Source organism: Aulonocara stuartgranti (assembly GCF_965226115.1).
Source record: "Aulonocara stuartgranti genome assembly, chromosome: 10".
NCBI classification, from domain to species: domain Eukaryota; kingdom Metazoa; phylum Chordata; class Actinopteri; order Cichliformes; family Cichlidae; genus Aulonocara; species Aulonocara stuartgranti.
Window position 1 is genome coordinate 9,074,627 of NC_138946.1, and position 18,816 is coordinate 9,093,442.

The 18,816-nt window shown below is 40.0% G+C and overlaps 2 protein-coding genes across 3 annotated transcripts; one reads left to right on the plus strand and one right to left on the minus strand.

Moving 5' to 3' along the window:
* Positions 1–1,076: 1,076 nt before the first annotated feature.
* On the minus strand, positions 1,077–11,156 carry lrwd1 (leucine-rich repeats and WD repeat domain containing 1). Its single transcript, XM_082548309.1, has 16 exons — positions 11,086–11,156; positions 10,148–10,234; positions 9,408–9,642; positions 8,296–8,415; positions 7,934–8,080; positions 7,757–7,849; positions 7,201–7,578; positions 6,567–6,681; positions 6,317–6,423; positions 5,956–6,166; positions 5,330–5,402; positions 4,982–5,125; positions 4,709–4,812; positions 4,193–4,354; positions 3,507–3,616; positions 1,077–2,544 (listed from the first exon to the last, which is right to left on the minus strand). The coding sequence occupies exons 2-16, from the start codon at positions 10,225–10,227 to the stop codon at positions 2,392–2,394; spliced, it is 2,232 nt and encodes a 743-aa protein (XP_082404435.1). The 5' UTR covers positions 10,228–10,234; positions 11,086–11,156; the 3' UTR covers positions 1,077–2,391.
* Positions 11,157–12,183: 1,027 nt separating this feature from the next.
* Positions 12,184–18,502, plus strand: alkbh4 (alkB homolog 4, lysine demthylase). Of its 2 annotated transcripts, XM_082548451.1 has the most exons (4): positions 12,228–12,333; positions 13,727–13,820; positions 14,504–14,692; positions 16,603–18,502. In XM_082548451.1, exons 2-4 carry the CDS (start codon positions 13,815–13,817, stop codon positions 17,122–17,124), a joined length of 717 nt encoding a protein of 238 aa, XP_082404577.1. In that variant the 5' UTR covers positions 12,228–12,333; positions 13,727–13,814; the 3' UTR covers positions 17,125–18,502. The 2 variants fall into 2 exon arrangements, with proteins under 2 accessions (XP_082404576.1, XP_082404577.1); XM_082548450.1 differs by lacking the exon at positions 13,727–13,820 and having other exon boundaries at positions 12,184–12,333.
* The last annotated feature ends 314 nt before the right edge of the window (positions 18,503–18,816 follow it).

Genomic DNA, 18,816 nt, shown 5'->3' on the forward strand with positions numbered 1-18,816 from the left:
AAGAGTGCAACTCCAGTAACCCTAACCCCCTAACCCTAATCCAGAGTAAACAGGTCCCTTCATTTTTTATTTTTTTTTTATCTTTCATGGTACCCTCATCCAGGATTTGCCTTGGGAGACCCTACCAAAGGCAAAAGCCCCCTGACAACCCTGGGATCTTAGGATACATAGATCCCAGAAAATAGCTTCCTCCAAACGGTAGATCGCTTCTTGCTTAGAGATAGGGTGAGGAGTTAATAAGTAATTTGGGAGGGAGTCCCAAATGAGTTTTCCAGGCATGTCCTAACAGAAGGAGGGCCGAAAATAGGTGTCACAGGATAGGTGTTAGAAAATGAAATGATGAATAATAAAGAATGATGTGTCATCATTGTGTAGAATTTTTTCAAACTACTGGTGAGAGGGCACTTCTTAATACCTGCTATATTTCAATGTTAGGAAGATGACTAGGGCAGAAACACTGAAGGTGAAGAGAAAGACTCCCTCGGTCTTGTTTTGCACTCATATAGCCTTACATGAAGTGTGGTTGAATTAATACAAAAGTGCATTCTTTCTAAACTGTTAACAAAGGGACTCTGCTGACCTATGAAGACAAAACAGGACAAAAGTCTGAGGTAAAAGTTTGGACATCCTGCATGGTTGGATAACCTGCTCAGTAAAACTTGTTTGGGGAAGTTTTTTTTGTAGCAGCAAGTCTTTTGATTCTTGTGTAGAGAATTTACAGCCATCCCTGCCAAAGTCTTGGGTTCCCAGGAGTCTCAGAACACCTTTAGGAGATTTCCTATTATTGTTTAGGTTTGTGGACCGGGAGAGTCACGTCAAAACCTTCATCTTACACTTTCTGAGCTGGTCCATTGTAGATTTTTCATAGTTTTGGAACATTTTCTTCTTTTCATCTTTGTCTTTTACAGATACTTCAATGTTTACTCCTGGAAATCATTTGTGTAATTGAATCCATTCTTCCTTGTAGCACCAAAGTACTCCCAGTAAAATAAGCTGAGTGGTTCTTTTCATCTAATTTTTGAACCCCTTTTCCAAACATATGATTCTGTAATGAAATCTTCTGTTTTTATTGTTTGTTTTTTAAGCATATACATTACTGGGCACAGTGGGTAGCAAGCACCCTTCAAGTAAATTCCTTCCAAAGAATGTAGTCTGTGTTTTCAGAGCTAAGGAAAAAACAACCATGCCAGCCACCAAGTGGTTAAAATGAGAATAGTCAATACCAGGTACAACAGAACAACCTGTTTACATCTTTGCTGTACTTCTTAAGAATTCAGACATTTGATTCAACAACAGAATACACTTAAAAGCCAAAAGCAGTTAGAAGCAAGCTAAAAACTTCTTTAATTAAATAAAATAAAAAAAACAGTCCACTTTCAGCTTTAAAGCATAAAAACACAATAAGCACACTGACATGAGAAGTATTCAGAAAAGTAAATGTTGCAGCAGTTTCACTCTTCAGTGTTATCTGATCATTAAAAAAGTAGCACAGGAAAATAAAAGCCTCAATCATTCACATTCAAAAACTATACTTATCAACAAAGCATATATTTCAAAAAAGAAACAAGCCGCAGACTCTTGACGGCTTAAATCTGAATGAACCAATTTAATGTGAAACATGAAGTTTGTTACAGTGAAAATGTGGATAAACTGTAGCCCTTAAAACATCCTGCAGACACTGAGCAGTCTTATTATGTGGAGTCACAATCTGCTGTGTGCTAGGACTGCTTTTTCTGCAAAAACCAGGTCCTTACTGGTGGAAACAAGGGTGATGGAGGGGTGAGACCTTACCACAACACATCATTAAAGTTAGGAATAATTCTTTGACACGAACTCGTGACCGTTCTGACATTACACACAGATCTGCTAAAAAAAGTTTAACAAAGCTTTAACTAATTCAAGTTAAACTTAAACCAGCTAAATGGCTTTGTTAATGTTGGGCTCGCTTGTACTTTTACACTGAAGTTTGCACATCCAAACTGTGAAACTGTGCCAGGGAGTAGAAACAAGAAAACAAATTCAGTCATCAGCTGAATTTTGAAGTCCACGGTTCATTATTGTAACCATGTAGATCTAAATGGAGCCGTTTCTGTCCATTCTGGACAAATCAACGGATAATTCTGTCACAGTCAAAGTCACCTAGCTATGATCACCTATAACTCATAACAGCAGCAACTTTAAGTAAAAACAAAAACATCTGAAAATTACAGTTTTATGTTTAAACTCCACATAATACATTATTGTGTAAAAAAAGTAACAGAGTTCTTTTGTTCTTCAGTCTGTGATGCTTTTAGATGCTGATGTAGCATCAACACTCGCAAATTATGAATGTGCACATTTTCAGTAATGGGGCACACTCAGATTCTTTATGGCTGTGCAGTCCATGGTTGCTCAGGGCGACTCCTCTCTCTTCCACACTATCACCATATTCTTGTCACTAAGGGCAACTAGATAGCATAGCTCAGGGTCCATGGCTACGCTGTTGATGGAGGGGCCTTCTACCTTGCCGTGGCCGTTCTTAACTGGGGTCGGCCACTCCAACACCTGCCAAAAACAAACAACATGTTAGTGCTGAGTGGAGAGAAAAGCGAAATGCATCTGAAGTTTCGGCTCATTACACGCAGCCGACGTGAAGCTTTGGAAGTCTCAAATCACTAGTCTTTACATTTCATGTGCAGGCTGAAAGAGGCAAGCAAACTGAGCTCTCTTTAAAGAGTGAAGATGGATAGTGACATTTATTTCATTGAAATGTAGGTTTAAAATGTCTCCATCCTTTACGTTATCTTAATGGCCTGCACAGGCACTCCTGTGCACGATAATCCTGTGTTTATATGTGAGAGCTGGTCATTGTGTAATCTTCCAAAATGAAACAAAAATCAACTACACAGCTCAGATCTCTCATATTTATGGTGGTTGCACACATCTGTTATCAGAGATGCAGACAAAATCTGAGGAAATTATGCTGAAGCTAAAATAATACTTGAATGGCCCGTGTTTATCTATTGTAAGCTTCCTGTGTGCATTCCTGTGCACGTGTATTTCTCTAGGAACAACACAATTAACTGCTTCTGCAAATTTAAATGTCTTGTGAGTGCAAGACAAAGAAACTCTCTCTTTACGGGACTTCAGTGGATTCACACATGAAGGACAATGTTTCAGCCCAGTGCTGAGATCTGGGTATGTTGTGACATCACCAGAAATCCAGCTGGAAAACAAACAAGTGGGCGGATGAAGCTCCATGTGTTTTCACTTTTCAGAGCTAAGATTGTGAAACAACTTTAATAAGACATAAAAGTAAAAGAGAGCAAAAACAAGGACAACGAAGGAAAGTATAACTGATGATTAGGATAACGTTCACTAATCTGAGAGTTTGTTTTGTCTGACTGCAACTACCTCCCAGACTAATTTAATAGACTCATTTTTAGGAAAAAAAAGAACAAAAAAACAATCGATATTTCTCTAAACAAGAATCGTAAGAGAAAGCTACTGTCTGAGAATACAGATACCTCAGTGGGCAGTATGGGTTTCCCAGTGTGGAAGCTGTTTTTCTGGAGGTTGGGGATGTGGTATGTCCATATCTTGCCTTTGTCATCACCGCACACCATGTAGGCTTGACCTAATGATAGGAATGAGAACACAGAAAAGTACACGTGGTGAGTATCTGTGATGTTCTTGGTCTAAGCACTAAAGTAGTTTTTTCACAAGTTACTACCAGGAACCTTTAAATGAACTTTAAAGTCCTTCAGGTCATTAGCTGTCTGCATTTCAAGATCTTCTAAATTAGTTCACAGCATAGAGTGATTGAGTTACATCAGCTGTCCTCTCTGTTGTTTCAGAGCTGCAGGTCTGAGTGTGTGGCTTCGGTGAAGGTGTGCACTCATCTATTTGTGCTTTAGAATGTTTTATTTATCTGATTCACCACAATCTGGAGGGTTAAAATCATAACCCTGGAACGTAATTTAGATTGTAAAGTGAAAACATCCAGTTCTACAGTAAAGCCGACAGTCAGGGCAACTATGGAGTGGCTTCAGACCCAGTCTGGACTGTCCTTCTGTGTCCCAGCTCCCAAAATATCTGTGGTGACCGGAAGATGGCAGTTAATGAGCTTACTGCCTTTGTCTACACTGATGATGACCTGAAATGACGACTGAATGTTAAATGCATCAGAACTGACGAGATGAGGTGAACTTACCAGGACAGGTGTTGAGAGCCAGGTAGGGAATCTGAGTGTTGGTCCACTGCAGCTCAGCCAGAACCACAGCACGCACTGCTTTGCTCTTCTTGTCAGGCTGCTGAACCTTGGTCCTGCTCCAGCTCCACAGGTAGATGCAACCATACAGGTAGTTCTTGGATGCTATCATAATTGACAGAGCGCGCAAAAGATTAGGAAAAAAAATGAGAAAAGGGAAGTCAGGAATAGTAATAAGCAGGAGATTTTAAGCTAGACAATTTTATTTATGTAGCACCAATTTACAACAGAAGTCACCTCAAGGCGATTGATATTGTACAGTGAGACTATGACACTACAGAGTGCCAGAGTCAGATCCTCAAACTTAAATGAAGTCAGGACCAACCTGGACTGACTGCCAACGCCAAGCATCGCTGAAAGGTCTAATTATATCCAGCATGAGTCAATGTTTCCAGCTCAGAGTGGCATGTGTTTAAAGGCACTGTAAATAAAACTACAGTGGTATTGTGGTACACTTACCCACTATGTCATCATTAAGAAAACTCAGGCCGTCCACCGTGTGGTAGTCATGGTCTTTGTCTTCCTTCTTGTATATGGGGAAAGTTATCTCCATTTCTTTTGACCTACCAAGGAGATAAAAACAAAAACACTGTAATTGTTTCTGGGTGGGCCACATATGTATTCATAGTTTTCTCATTAAAACATCAGTGAACAGATATAGTGAGCCAGTATAGTCTAGGTCACTGACTGTCACCAGAATAAAAGGTAGACTGGGAGAGATTCAAATCTCACCTCTTACTGGTGTTGTTGGCACCGAGCTGTGTGTTGTAGCAGTGCAAGCCGTCCTCACAGGCAGTCAGTAGGTGTGCACTGGGAGCAGTGGGGGGCAAGCAGATGTGCAGAGGGGTGGTACCGATTTCCAATACCAGCAGCTGACTGGAGGGTCAAACAGCAAATTTTCAACATCACAGTCTGAACCGTTCATCTTAATGTCAATGGTAGCAGTTTGAAAAAACATAAAAAATATATTTAAAAATGTATTATTGATAAACAGTTATATATTTTAGAAAAGTCAGTACAACAGATGTGATCTGCTAAAGAAATTGCATCGCAAACACTTTTCCTGGCAGAAAGACTCACACAACTTTGAAGTTGTACTGGCTGTCCACCCCGCCGATATCCCACATCAAGATCTTGTTGTCGTACGATCCCGCTACAAGACAGAAGTTGAGGCGGTGTTACTTTACAAGTAACTCACTTTAAACAAGAGCAAATCAAACTATGTAAAGCCCACTACTCTAACAGGTGAGCAAATTATTGCTAAAGCAATATCAGTGAGATGTGAGGACTTAAGAGCAGGCATAGCTAAGAATACAACTAGAACACAGAGACAGGAGTGTCACTTTCCATAGCCAACTGTTTACAAACGGCATCAGATCCCTAAAACCTTAAAAAATATATCTAACAGAGAGAAAAACATGAGCAGAAAACAGTCCAGCAAACATTCAAAGAGGTGGTAATAATTCCTAACTGGACAATTACACTACATCAGATCACAGCTGAAGCAGAGGTTGATATGTAAACAATGGTAAATGATTACAACAGACATGGGTAATCACCTCGCTATTCATTTGTTTTCTCTTTATAAGTTTAAGCCTGACAAAAGATTTATTTACAAACCATCTGATTCTCTGTCAGAACTTTAAACTCCCAATTTTTATCCATACTCGCTATTATGGTTTGAGTTTGTGTAATTAATTACTCACTGAAGAGGAAGTTTCCCTGCTGGTGGTTAAATCGGAGGACAGACAGCGCCTTTCGGCTGGCTCTGAACTCTCCGTAGGCCACGTTGTTTCTGGGATGAATCAGTTTGACTATCCCTCTCTTCCCACCGGCTGCAAGAATGCTGCAGTGCTGCGCTGAAGCATTGCCTCCTCTGGACATCAGCACTGTAGTCCAGGCCAGGGAGAAGAACTCCTGGTGTAAAGGAAAGCAACAGACAGAGAGCTTTATTGTTTTCTTGCCATTATGAACCAAGTATCCTACGAGTCTGAGCAAAAGACAGAGAGAAAATTCAGGTTTTTAAAGCCTAACTACTGCAGACTAATCCGAATAAATGGAGCATACCTCCCCGGGAACTTTGTACTTCTTCATCACCATCCCCATTTCACAGTCAATCAAACAGATAGAGTCTCCTCCACAAGTAGCGACCAAACGACTTCCTCCAGCGTTGCCTGTTAATAAAGATAAAAAGCCTGAGTTTAATCCCACATTTACAAAAAACAACAACTTTCAAATCTCTTTCTTCTAATCCTTAAAGCTTTGTTTGACTTGGAGATGCCCTGCAACTGTTTTTCAACGTGTATTCAAACAATACCAGCAGAATCAGGCAGTGGCTGGAAAGCACAGGCCCACAGCTGGGTGGAGAAGTCCTCTAAGCTGTCCTGTTTGCTGTGGCACTGAAGAACATGGAGCGGCTTGAGATGCACCGGCTGTTGGAGGAAGGAATCATGAGATGGAGAAGGGAGATAGGGGGAGAAACTTTAATGAAGGCACAATCTGATGATACCTATAGTGATGCTACCAATACTGATGCACACAAAGCTCGAGCAAAAAAAAAAGAAAAGTGGGGGGTTCACAGCTATTTTGACAATAAACCAGGTTATTAGACAAAAGAAAAGACCTGTTGGAGCTAAATGAAAAATTAAAGAAGAGCCAAATTACTAAAATTCATCAAGAGGGGACATATGTTCTGTACCAGCTGCCAGATGTACAAGTCTGCATGGAAACACAGACTAATACTGCCACCTACTGGCTGTCTCAAGATACATTTTGACTTCAGGTATGTTTTTTTCCTTTTTTTTTTTTTTTTTTAGATCTTTTGTCTTGGGAATTCAGGCAGATCAATTTTCCAGTGATCAATGGCATTGGCAGCAAATTTCCTGAGAATCTGACTGGCCAGACTAAAATTTAAATGACTGCATTTAGCAAAGAAGGTATATTTCCCTTACCTGTGTGTCGCTGCGAATTTCTACTGTTTGCAGCATGTCAGCATCTCTCCGTGAATCCTTTTTGCCCAAACTTTCCTTCCGTTTCTTCTGAGCATCATCCTCGCTGGTTTGCTGCTCTTGAAAACTTCTCTTGGGTCTCTCTGATCTCCTCTCTCCCCTGCTCGGGGTAATGGGAGGCCGACTTGTTTTGCTGGGGACATTCCTGATTGTGTCGATTGGATCTTGTGTCTGAGGCTTGAGGCGGAATCTCGACTGGCGTGGACTGTCTGAGGCTGCAGAGGCTGCGGGATCTGTGCGAGGCTTTTTGTGAGGCCTCAGTCTTATGCTGGTGTCTATAACTGATTCAGTTTGTTTCCTCTTTGCGGGCTTCGAGACATCCTGTGTAAGACGAAGCCACTGTATGAACTTTAAATCTTCTAACATCATCATCAGCTGACTACAGAACTTTGGATATAAAAGCATATTCTGGACTAAAGCAGAGACACTAAGTAGGAAGCTGCTGATCTCTGGTGCAACTTCATTAATGCAGCAATATTTAGTGCACACAATGACTCACAGAGTTATTTTGAGTGCCTGTAGTCTCCACGCTATCAACTTCTTTCTTTGATTCTGTCAGTGAGAGAAGATACTCCTTAGCTAATATCCCCACCTAGGATCCAAAGGAGACAAAGAAGAAGTTATTAAATGTAACAGAAAGCAGCCAAAAACAAGTGCTAAAGCACTCTAAACTTACCCTCCACCTGGTGAAGTCACTGACTGAATTGGGCCCAAATTTAACTTGATAAGAAGCAGTGCTGACAAACTTGCTCTCCAAGACATCTATTTTCTCTGCTGTGATGGGATCAGGGAGGCAGAAGCTATTCTCCCAAAGAGCAGCAATCTAAAATAAACAGCAATAGTTAGGACAGCGATTCCAGGCTACGTGATGAAACGATGACGCATTGCCACATCTGGGCCAGAAGTTTTTTTTTTTTCCAAAACAACAGCTGCTAAAAATCATTTTTTGGTGCATGTTATGACTTTGTACAGTATCAAATGCAGGAACATTAACACCAACACCATGAAGTAGAGCAAAATAAGATATTAGTTCCATACCCTGGTCCTCAGATTATCACTGTAGACATAACGCAAGTGGTTGGCATAAGTACTGACATCTTTACCGTTGTAAATCCTCAGATTGGGCAGCAACACCATCAGCTTGTAAGTGTCACTCACCTGATAACCAAAAGAAACGTTAACAATTAAGTCAGTGTGGCGGCATTTTATGATGAAGGGACCTAAAAAAGCAGTCTCTCTGTGAACACTTTCAAACATACTGTACATTTGATATGACTGTGCAAATGTGGAAGACACTGGAGATCACAGCAAAAAAGGAAAAGAGTTTAATTCCTCCATTATTTGCAGTTCAGTGAATGATTTATACTTCAGAATTATTATGTAATTACTCATTCTGATCACTGAGCTGACAAAGATCATATATATTTGTTGTGTGCCAGCTATTTGATCTTGTTTATGAGTGGCAGCCAATCAGAAGCAAATGATGAAAATGAGCGGAAACCATTTTTAAAAGAATTTCTCTGCTAATAATACAGTTTTCATTGGGGCACTGGGATAATAAGAATGCAGGGATGTGTTTTGCTTTATCATATGAATCACCTAGAAAAACAACCAGATCCTACAGAGGAGCAAGGATTTCCTTATTTCCATTTATCATCTGCAGGATAGTGGGGGCTGAAACTGTGTCTCTTTCACAGTGGGGGGAAAAGGCTGGACAACAGTCTATCTTAGAGTTGACACAAAAAAGAGCCATTCACACCTACAGGACTTCATTTCACATCATCAGCATGTGTTTGCATTGCAGGAGGAAACCCTTAAGACAGAATACACAAACTCAGCAGACAAAGGCCTGAGCTGGCTGAGGGAGTCAAACACATGAATATTTTATTGTCATGACAACTGATGCAGGGTGCTCCCTTGCAATGCTAACACTAATAATCAGCTGATATGATCATTCAGCAATGTGGCCTGACTCAAATATTTCTCCATGAGCCAAGCCAGACAGCAGTAGGTGTAGATGTATGTGATTTTATGAAATACTGATGACAAGTGTCAGTTATAACCTGTTCATGTATTTGCCATTTGTGCTGTAGCTGCAAAGAGTGACACTAAAACAGGAGTGTAAGGAGAAAACAAAGCGATGTGCTCACAGTGATGTAGAGGTTGCCATCCATCCTCAGCTCTTCTACGTTGCTTAGCGAGTCCAGAGTGGTAACGTTCTCGATCTGGTTGTCGCTCAGGTCCAGGAAACGAAGAGCAGGAAGCTCCAGGTTCTTGGGAAATTCCTGCAGCATGTTTCCAGAAAGATCCAACTTCTCCAGAGACTGGAGACGGGACAGCAGCTTGACAGGTAGATCCTGAAGCTTCAACCTCATCTTAGACAGGCTGAAACACAAAGAGCACCAAAGTTAGTGTTTCCATGGGGTATGAAATAAAATTACATATGACACCGTTTAGTGATTATAGTATTACATCTATAATCATTTATTTAAATCTTATGGCATACACACAAATATCACAAAAGTATAAAAATATTTCCATTAATTCAATGTTTTATTCCAGTTTTTAAATAGCCAACTGGAAAATGTCTTTGACTATTAGGGCCTTAGCTGTTTATGTGCACTCAGCATTGGTATAAATGTCATGGTCATTTAGGGCTTCATAATTTCCAGGGTGGAATGAATGGATACATTTTAATTACTTTAAAAAAACAAGAATCATCATAAAAATACCATGACAATCATGCCCATGATGAGTGGATGTAAACTTGTCACCACAACTGTAACTAAGCATTACCAGTTTACTTCAGTGCAACTTTAACAGCAAGACAGCAAGACACCTACAGGGCATAATAAGAAGAATAAGAATAAGAAGAATAAGAAGTCCTTACTTCAAAGTCATGATTTGCTCCAGTTTGTTGGCTTTTGGAGAGGCTTTCTCCAGTAAAAGTTTCTCAGTGATTTTTTCCATCGCTTATCTGCAGGAAGAAGCACAATTCAGGAGTGAAGATGGCAAACTGAAGCTAAGGCTGAGAGAAGTGTCCTCCTAGTTTGTTTATATTGTCAATCCTGTTCTAATCACACAACCAGAGCACCGCCCACATGGCCAAAACAAACTGACTACATCAAGGACTGAAACTCCGTAAAAGCTCTTTAAGAATATAATTAGATACAAACAATAGGGTAAGGTCTGTAACTGCTTTAGAAGGCCTGATTAGTAATCAACACCACTGATCAGCCTCGAGAACAATGAAAATTCCTGTGGATGAGAAACGCTGTAGTACAGACAAAGACTTAGAAAAGTAGATTTGTGTTTAATATTATTACACAGATATTGTTTACAACTGAGCTTGTTCCACTTGTTTTAGCTGATCTAATTACTCTTTTTTGGCATTTTTTCCATTTAGCAATTAAAATCCCCTCTAGCTCCTCAGCATGATGAATCTGTTAAAGAAATGGAAGATTTCCTCCAAAAACAGTTTACAATAAATTAGCGGCTATTCAACAATAACAGGCTAAATGCGATTTCATAACGCGCTATCCTTTAAGTAACGTTATCATAACGTCTATATAGAGATCCATACATACTAAGGTGAGGAAGGATATTTCACTTAAAGAAGATGAGAAAGTGTTATATGAGAATAAGTTTGAGTTTCTTCTAGCTAACCACGTTGCAGTGCCGACAGCCGTATATATCTCTATATATTTATATTTCTCGGCTACAAACACAAATAACAATTATTGGCTTAATTAGAGCAAGCGTTAGTGGTTTTGATTTTATTATTAAACAACTTAAAACTTGCCAATATCTGTGATTAATATCACTTACCAAACACTTGAGCGAACTCAAAACACTCTTGCCGAAACCGAGCTTTCCCGGGGAAATGTTACGTATATCCGGTGGGCGTGGTTTAAATACGAGATTGTTTTTACAGCCTGGGTTTTGCCTGCCAGGCACTAACCTTAACCCTATGACAATTGTACAATAACTTAGTTTTTATTAATATGATTCTTTTTTATTTACGTTAAGCACATTGAGTTTAAGTGTAATTAAAAGTGCTGTATAAATTAAATTGACATTGATTTAAAATTACGTTATTTTAAGTTCTTTGGATCACAAAGAAGTGAAATAGTATTGACATTTCATTCCAAAAAGCCATCACCTGAATATTTTCTGCTTTTGTATAGTTCCAATGTGATAAAACAAAAAAGGTAAAATTCATGTCATTTTTGAATGATTTAGTTGAAGTTGTGCCGTTAATCACCACTCAGAACATTTTCAGGATGTGGTTCAAAAGAAAGGGTCTAGAACTGAAGAGTAGATTATGCTGTCTGTAGCCCCTGAAATGCATTCATTCTGGCACTCCCAGTTTAGAGCAATGAACAATGAAGACTTTAACAGAACGGCAAGGAGGGGCAAGAGGTCTAGGCAGGGTGGCACTGAAGTATATGAAAATCTCCTATATGTTAACGGAGTCAACAAAATATCCGCAAAAACACTTTAGAATTATTTATTGTACCATTATCTGTTCTAAGAAAACAAAGGCAATAAGAGGCTTTTGGACAAACAAGCAAACAGTTTTTACAAGTATTTTAAGGACATAAAAGTTGGAGGGCAGATTTTTAAGGCAGCCACTCCCGACATTTACCCTTATATCACGATCAACAATCTCTCTCTATATATATATGAATAAATATATATATATATATATATATATATATATATATATATATATATATATATATATATATATATATATATATATATATATATATATATATATGTGTGTGTGTGTGTGTGTGTATTTTTTATATTCAGAAATGTGTTTTCTTATTTGCATCCTCTTTTAGCTTTGGTTGGATAATTCTCAAACCCTGAAAATACCCGCATTCTCCGCTAGGTGTCGATAAAAAATGTTTTCGTTTGCTGCCTCTTCCTGACACAAGAAGAAGATGCAGGACGATGGCTCCCGACACCAGTGACGACGTGCCTTCATGCGCTTGTAAAGGTGTCCGCCGGTGTCTCGTTTGCGAAGGGTTGAAAGAGAAAGTACAACCGGAGGCGAGTGAATCAAAGGTACTGTTTTCCAACAGAATACTTATATATTGTGCTTATAACAGTTAAAAAAATAATCAAATACTGCTAACAGCAGCGCACACACAACAAGCTACGGGTGCCCTCTGAGGACATTCCATCCTTATTAAAGGGATATTACTGCGGTTATAAATGTGTGCCAACAGCTAGTGATGGCCAAATGAAGCTTTCCGAAGCACTGAAGCTTGTATTGAAAAACGGTTCATTACTCGAAGCTTTTCAACACAGTCCTCTCCGGTGACATCTGGTGGTGAAAATTTTGAAGAGCAGCTTGAATCTGCAAAATAAAACGGACTGCTCAATTATCACTGCTCACTCAAGAGTGGAGTTCTCTCTGATATTGGGCCACCGTTCCGTTGCTTTGAACATGTAATTGGTTTTGTTTTCTCGATTGGGGGGCTGAAAAAAATGTAATGCGTATCTGCGTAATACATTTTGATCAATAAACTTTCCCTATTTAAACATGCACTATGGTGTGGCCTTTCTTTGCTCATAACTCCTTGATGTTGGTAAATACAATAAGTGAGCAATATATATAATATACATATGATAATGCACAGCACATTATGGAGTATGCCCCTGCTGTGAAGTCCTGCCTCCATCTACTTGTCGTTTAATCACTGGACAGCTGGACAGGTTCATACAAAATATTAGATTAGGCCAATTCCTATACATATTTTTGACCTAGGGGTGGGACTGATTGTGAACTGGAAAGGGAAAATGCTTAGGGGGCTGAGTATGGCTGCATCGTCACTGATTTGTAGAATCATTTTGATTCGATACAGGATCCGATTCAATTTGATTGGAATCTGGAAAGTTTTGCCTCAGTCAGAACTATTACAATTCTGATCATTTAACAGTATATATCCATAATTTCGTATCTATTAAAAGAAAGCTGACACATGTGAGACTTAATTAGAGATGTAAACAGAGAGTTATGAAACCTGCAGCTGCAGAAGCCAGCGGAAAAAAAAAGAGGCAAACACAGCGCGGACCCGACGACGCATCAAAATCTGATTCTGACGCGTCGGGTCCGCGCTCTGTGTTCACGTTTGTATGCAGAATCCGTAAACCTGCTCCCAGTTACTGTTTTAGCTGTATGGTGTTTGACGACATGTTGTGAGGTTTAACCTGAGATGCTGGCGTTTCAGGCATAATAACGTTAATTTACAAATCGACACGGGATTTTAATGAATCAATATCACTTATTCAATTTAGCATGGATTGTAATCAGAAAAGCGATAATCAAAACCCACCCCTAATCAAGAACTTGCAAAGTAAAAACATGATCTATGTAAGGTAGCCCTTTTGTTATTTACATTTAAAAAGAGGATTAGTGTTACTGTGCGCTGGCTGAGTCTGTTTCTTTTCTTAGAAATAGTTTCTCCTGCCCTGGAGAAAATCCACTTGCATGGAACAGAAGAGGCTGTGGAGTGCAGGAACCACACTGCAAGCTGGTAGATATGCAGGTATTCCTGGGTCCTGCAGACTATCACCTAAAAACAATAAACAAAATGATTTTCTAAACTGTGTAGCAATGTAATGTACGTATAGTGTCAAATACATTTTTGTAGTCTTCATTAGCTTTAATTCACATGGAAGTGTTCCTAAAGTCATATGCTGTAATGATATTTACATTATGAAAACATGATTTTGGACATTTCAAGTTTTTCACTTCGGCAGATAAAATGAATTGAGCAAAATCAACTCAAAATATTCCCACACGCCAGAACGTCCTCTCTTCCTCGCTGGCTCCATATCTGTCAGTGGAATGATCACCTCGTCGCTATCTGTCACCATCAACACACTCCACGAATCCCGTGGATGATTCACTTCCTTATATCCGTTTGAATCAGGTACCGAAGCAGTTACGTGCGTAATGAAGCTTCGGACGTCACTGGTCACGTGACTTTTGCCAAACGAAGCAAGCCTCGACACAGTGCTTCTGAACCAGTGTGTTGTTTTTTTCGACACACGCTCCGGAGCGTCAGCTTCAAGCGGGCCATCACTACCAACAGCGTTTGTCATTATAACAAAAAGGCATTCACTACAAACTGTCAATTTCATCGCCAAAATAATAATAATTCTAGGAATACATTTGCGTTACTGTATAAATAACGATGTTTTTCTATTTATCTATCTTTCTGTGAAGATTGTCCATCATTTCCTCTACGATCCTCAGTCGAGGCTCGCTGTTGGAAAAGATGCCCAGGCTGCATCCTTCCCCTTTTCTGGGGTCTTTCTGTGGGAGAACTTCATATCAGAAGAGGAAGAGAAGGAGCTCATATGTGCGATGGACCAGGATGTGTGGAAGGAGTCGCAGTCCGGTCGAAGAAAACAGGTTAGCATGTTATCAAATAAAAACAGACAAAACATTTTTGTTTAGACTATGATTTATAGAAGCGATTATCAGGGCTGTAAAGCCAATATAAGTGCCAGTCCGAGTTTACTCAGGTCATCAACAGTGATTCACAGAGAGTTTGAGTCATACTTCTCCATGCTGCCTTCAACACTGTTGATTGTTGATCGTGATATTTTAATTCAAAGGCTTCGTGATTCAGTTTCTCGATTGGGTTTCATCATGACTAAAGGGTAAATGTTTCTATGTGTTAGTTAATATTTTTAGAACTGCAGAAATAAACATTCTGTCAGTGGTTACTTTTTAACCTTATCATCTAACTCACAGGTGTCGAACTCCAGGCCTCGAGGGCCGGTGTCCTGCAGGTTTTAGATGTGTCCTTGAGCCAACACAGCTGATTTAAATGGCTAAATTACCTCCTCAACATGTCTTGAAGTTCTCCAGAGGCCTGGTAATGAACTGATCACTTGATTCAGGTGTGTTGACCCAGAGTGAGATCTAAAACCTGCAGGACACCGGCCCCCGAGGCCTGGAGTTCGACACCTCTGAAACCTGTTCACAAATTATGAAGCTACGTTGATGACATTAACTTGTGGATGTCTAGAATCTTTCTAGAAATGAATAGAGACAAGATAGAAAAATCCAAAAAAGTCAGAGACAGAGAAAATTTGTTCATATTTATTATCCCTTTCTCTGAAACACAATGAACAAGTCAGGCACCTTGGCATCATTTTGGACTGTGGTCTCAGTTTTGATAATCATATTAATAAAATAACCAGAATTGCTTTCTGCTACTTAAAAATGTATAGGTTAGAAAATTCTTATCTTCTATTTGATATATGTAGTATGGAAAGTATGGAAAGTGTGTGTGTGTGTGTGTGTGTGTGTGTGTGTATATGTATATATATATATATATATATATATATATATATATATATATATGTTCCTTGTCTCAGTGAATACCTCAGGCAGCAGAAACCCAAGAAAGAGGAGGGAGACGAGGAACCATCATGGAAGGACAGGCCCCTGCACGGTATGTACCACCGGCAGATAGAGGAGGTGGCTGATATCCAGAAATCCTACCAGTGGCTGGACAAAGCTGGACTGAAAGACAGCACAGAGGCACTAATCATGGCAGCACAAGAACAAGCTCTGAGCACAAGATCCATAGAGGCTGGGGTCTATCACACCAGGCAAGACCCCAGGTGCAGGCTGTGTAAAGATGCCCCAGAGACAATCCAGCACATAACAGCAGGGTGCAAGATGCTAGCAGGCAAGGCATACATGGAACGCCATAACCAAGTGGCCGGCATAGTGTACAGGAACATCTGTGCTGAGTACAACCTGGAAGTCCCGAGGTCAAAATGGGAGATGCCCCCAAGGGTGGTGGAGAATGACCGAGCTAAGATCCTGTGGGACTTCCAGATACAGACGGACAAAATGGTGGTGGCTAACCAACCGGACATAGTGGTGGTAGACAAACAGAAGAAGACGGCCGTAGTGATCGATGTAGCGGTTCCGAATGACAGCAATATCAGGAAGAAGGAACACGAGAAGCTGGAGAAATACCAAGGGCTCAGAGAAGAGCTCGAGAGGATGTGGAGGGTGAAGGTAACGGTGGTCCCCGTGGTAATCGGAGCACTAGGTGCGGTGACTCCCAAGCTAGGCGAGTGGCTCCAGCAGATCCCGGGAACAACATCGGAAATCTCTGTCCAGAAGAGCGCAGTCCTGGGAACAGCTAAGATACTGCGCAGGACCCTCAAGCTCCCAGGCCTCTGGTAGAGGACCCGAGCTTGAAGGATAAACCGCCCGCAGGGGCGTGCTGGGTGTTTTATATATATATATATATATATATATATATATATTAGTAATGGAGTCCAATATTGTTGCAGGACTTTGGCCCGAAGGTGAACTTCAAGAAAAAGAAAGTGCGTGTGGGTGGCTTCAGTGGACTCCCTGCTTTGAGCCATAAACTTGTGCTTCGGATGTATCAGGAATCAACTCTAGCTGGCTTCCAGCCAGTGGAGCAGTGCAACTTGGATTATCATCCTGAGCGAGGTGCAGCCATTGATCCACACTTAGACGATTCTTGGCTATGGGGGGAGCGCTTAGTCACCATTAACATGTTGTCAGACACTACACTCACCATGTCTCTGGAGCTGGGCCTGCCAGAGCTGGGACTAACAGGGGAGGTCCATGTAGCTGTGCACCTTCCTCGCAGATGTTTAGTAGTTTTATACGGCGAGGCACGGCATATATGGAAACACGCCATTCACAGGAAGGACATTCATATACGTAGAGTCTGCAGCACCTACAGAGAGCTATCTGCAGAGTTCCTGCCTGGAGGGCAGCAGGCAGACCTCGGAGCCCAGCTGTTGAATATCGCCTTGAACTTCCAAGGCTCTCCGGTTTAATCTAATTTGATGGATCCAGAGGGAGCTGCAATCTAAATCACTTGGACTTGTCTTAAACTGTGAAGATGTGTCCTTTAAGGCACCCTAGGGCTTGTTTGCTGGATCTGTGCCAGCTCCCCAAACAGTGAGCAGTGCTCACGAGGCTTGTGTGCATTAATTAGTTGAACATCTGCTTTGCTGCGAAGCCAAGCTGAAGTCAAATTGCTTTGGAAAAAATGTTGGGGAGAAATTGTTTTAAAATAGCTGCAATGTCATTATTTTATTCCACCACAAACTTCAATTTTCTTTTTGTTTTATGACAAATGGAGAGAAAATATACATACACACTTATTTAGTGTTTGGATGATGGAGAGCACAGCCTTACACATCTCTTTAATGGTTCAAATCTGGTGAATGGTATGGCCAGAGTAGATACCTTAATAATAATAATTTAGTAAGCTTGATTATTTTTATTGTGTCAAAATAATTTTAAATATGGCCTTTAAAGTGAATTGTTGCACTGAATTGCATTTCTGTCTCTGTCATTCTTGGAAATAGACGGTCTCAAATTACAGATGTTTAAAAGTGGAAGCTTTTATTGACACATATAAATATGTGTGTGTGTGTAGAGAGAGACTGACACAAACCTAATCTTTGACGTTGTGATGATAAGGACAAATCTTTGATGACAAGCTGAATAGAGAATTATATACTTGTTGGGATTGAAGCTTTTTTTTTTCTCCTTCAGAACTGCAGTTGTAATTGTTAAGTTAAACATTTAACAGTAAAGTATGACTTAAAACAAAAACAAATCTGATTGCAAAAGTGAATCAAAAGATCTGTCACCTGAAACAATCATGTGCAATAGCTGCCCTTTAATATCTGGCTTTGTTGAATCAGCAGTGGCTGCGAGTCATTGTTCGGAAACCCAGTTTGTCCAGTTCCCGATGAGTTCTCAGACACAGAGTGAGAACTACAAACAGGATGTGGCCCGCACACTCAAAACTGACTGCCTTTACAAAGTTTTTGTGTTCAAGTCATTCTTCTTGAAGTCATTGTCTATTTAAAAGAAACAGGAAATGTGCAATGGTGTCAAAGCTTTTATTTTTCAGTTCTCTAAATGTGTTTTTGAGGTTGCTGCCGTTATCCACACATTTAGCTTCAGTGGTCACAGATGTCTGTATTCACAACACGTCTCCGGTTCATCCAGCTGGCAACATATGAATTTGATTAAGAACTACAAACATGAAGACAAAACCTTTATTGTTACTGTGTTCAGGATGTAGAGGGATTGGTAGTGCCGCTGCTGCTTAGTGATTTACTTTGTGATATTTAAAGGAAAAAATAAATTATATTGTAAAAGAGAGAACTTTTCAATAAAAAGCCAGGGTCAAATGAATTATTGTCTTCTGTATTTCCTGAATAGAGTGTTATTTCTGCTGGGGTTTGGAGCAATTTCTAATAACATTTTTCATGTTGGGGGAAATGAATTGTCACTGGAGAGATTACTTTACTAAACAATACATTTTTAAAAGAAAGCAGTTAAAGTTATGGATTTCTTTTTGCAGCTCATGAGTCCTTTGAAATCACTTGTAAGCTCAGTATTTTTTAAAGATTTTGAATAAATGGCAATTTACTTGAAACAGCAGCTTAATTTAAATGCTATTTTTAGCTGTTAGCAGAGTTATAATTGATTTATATTTTCAATTTTTT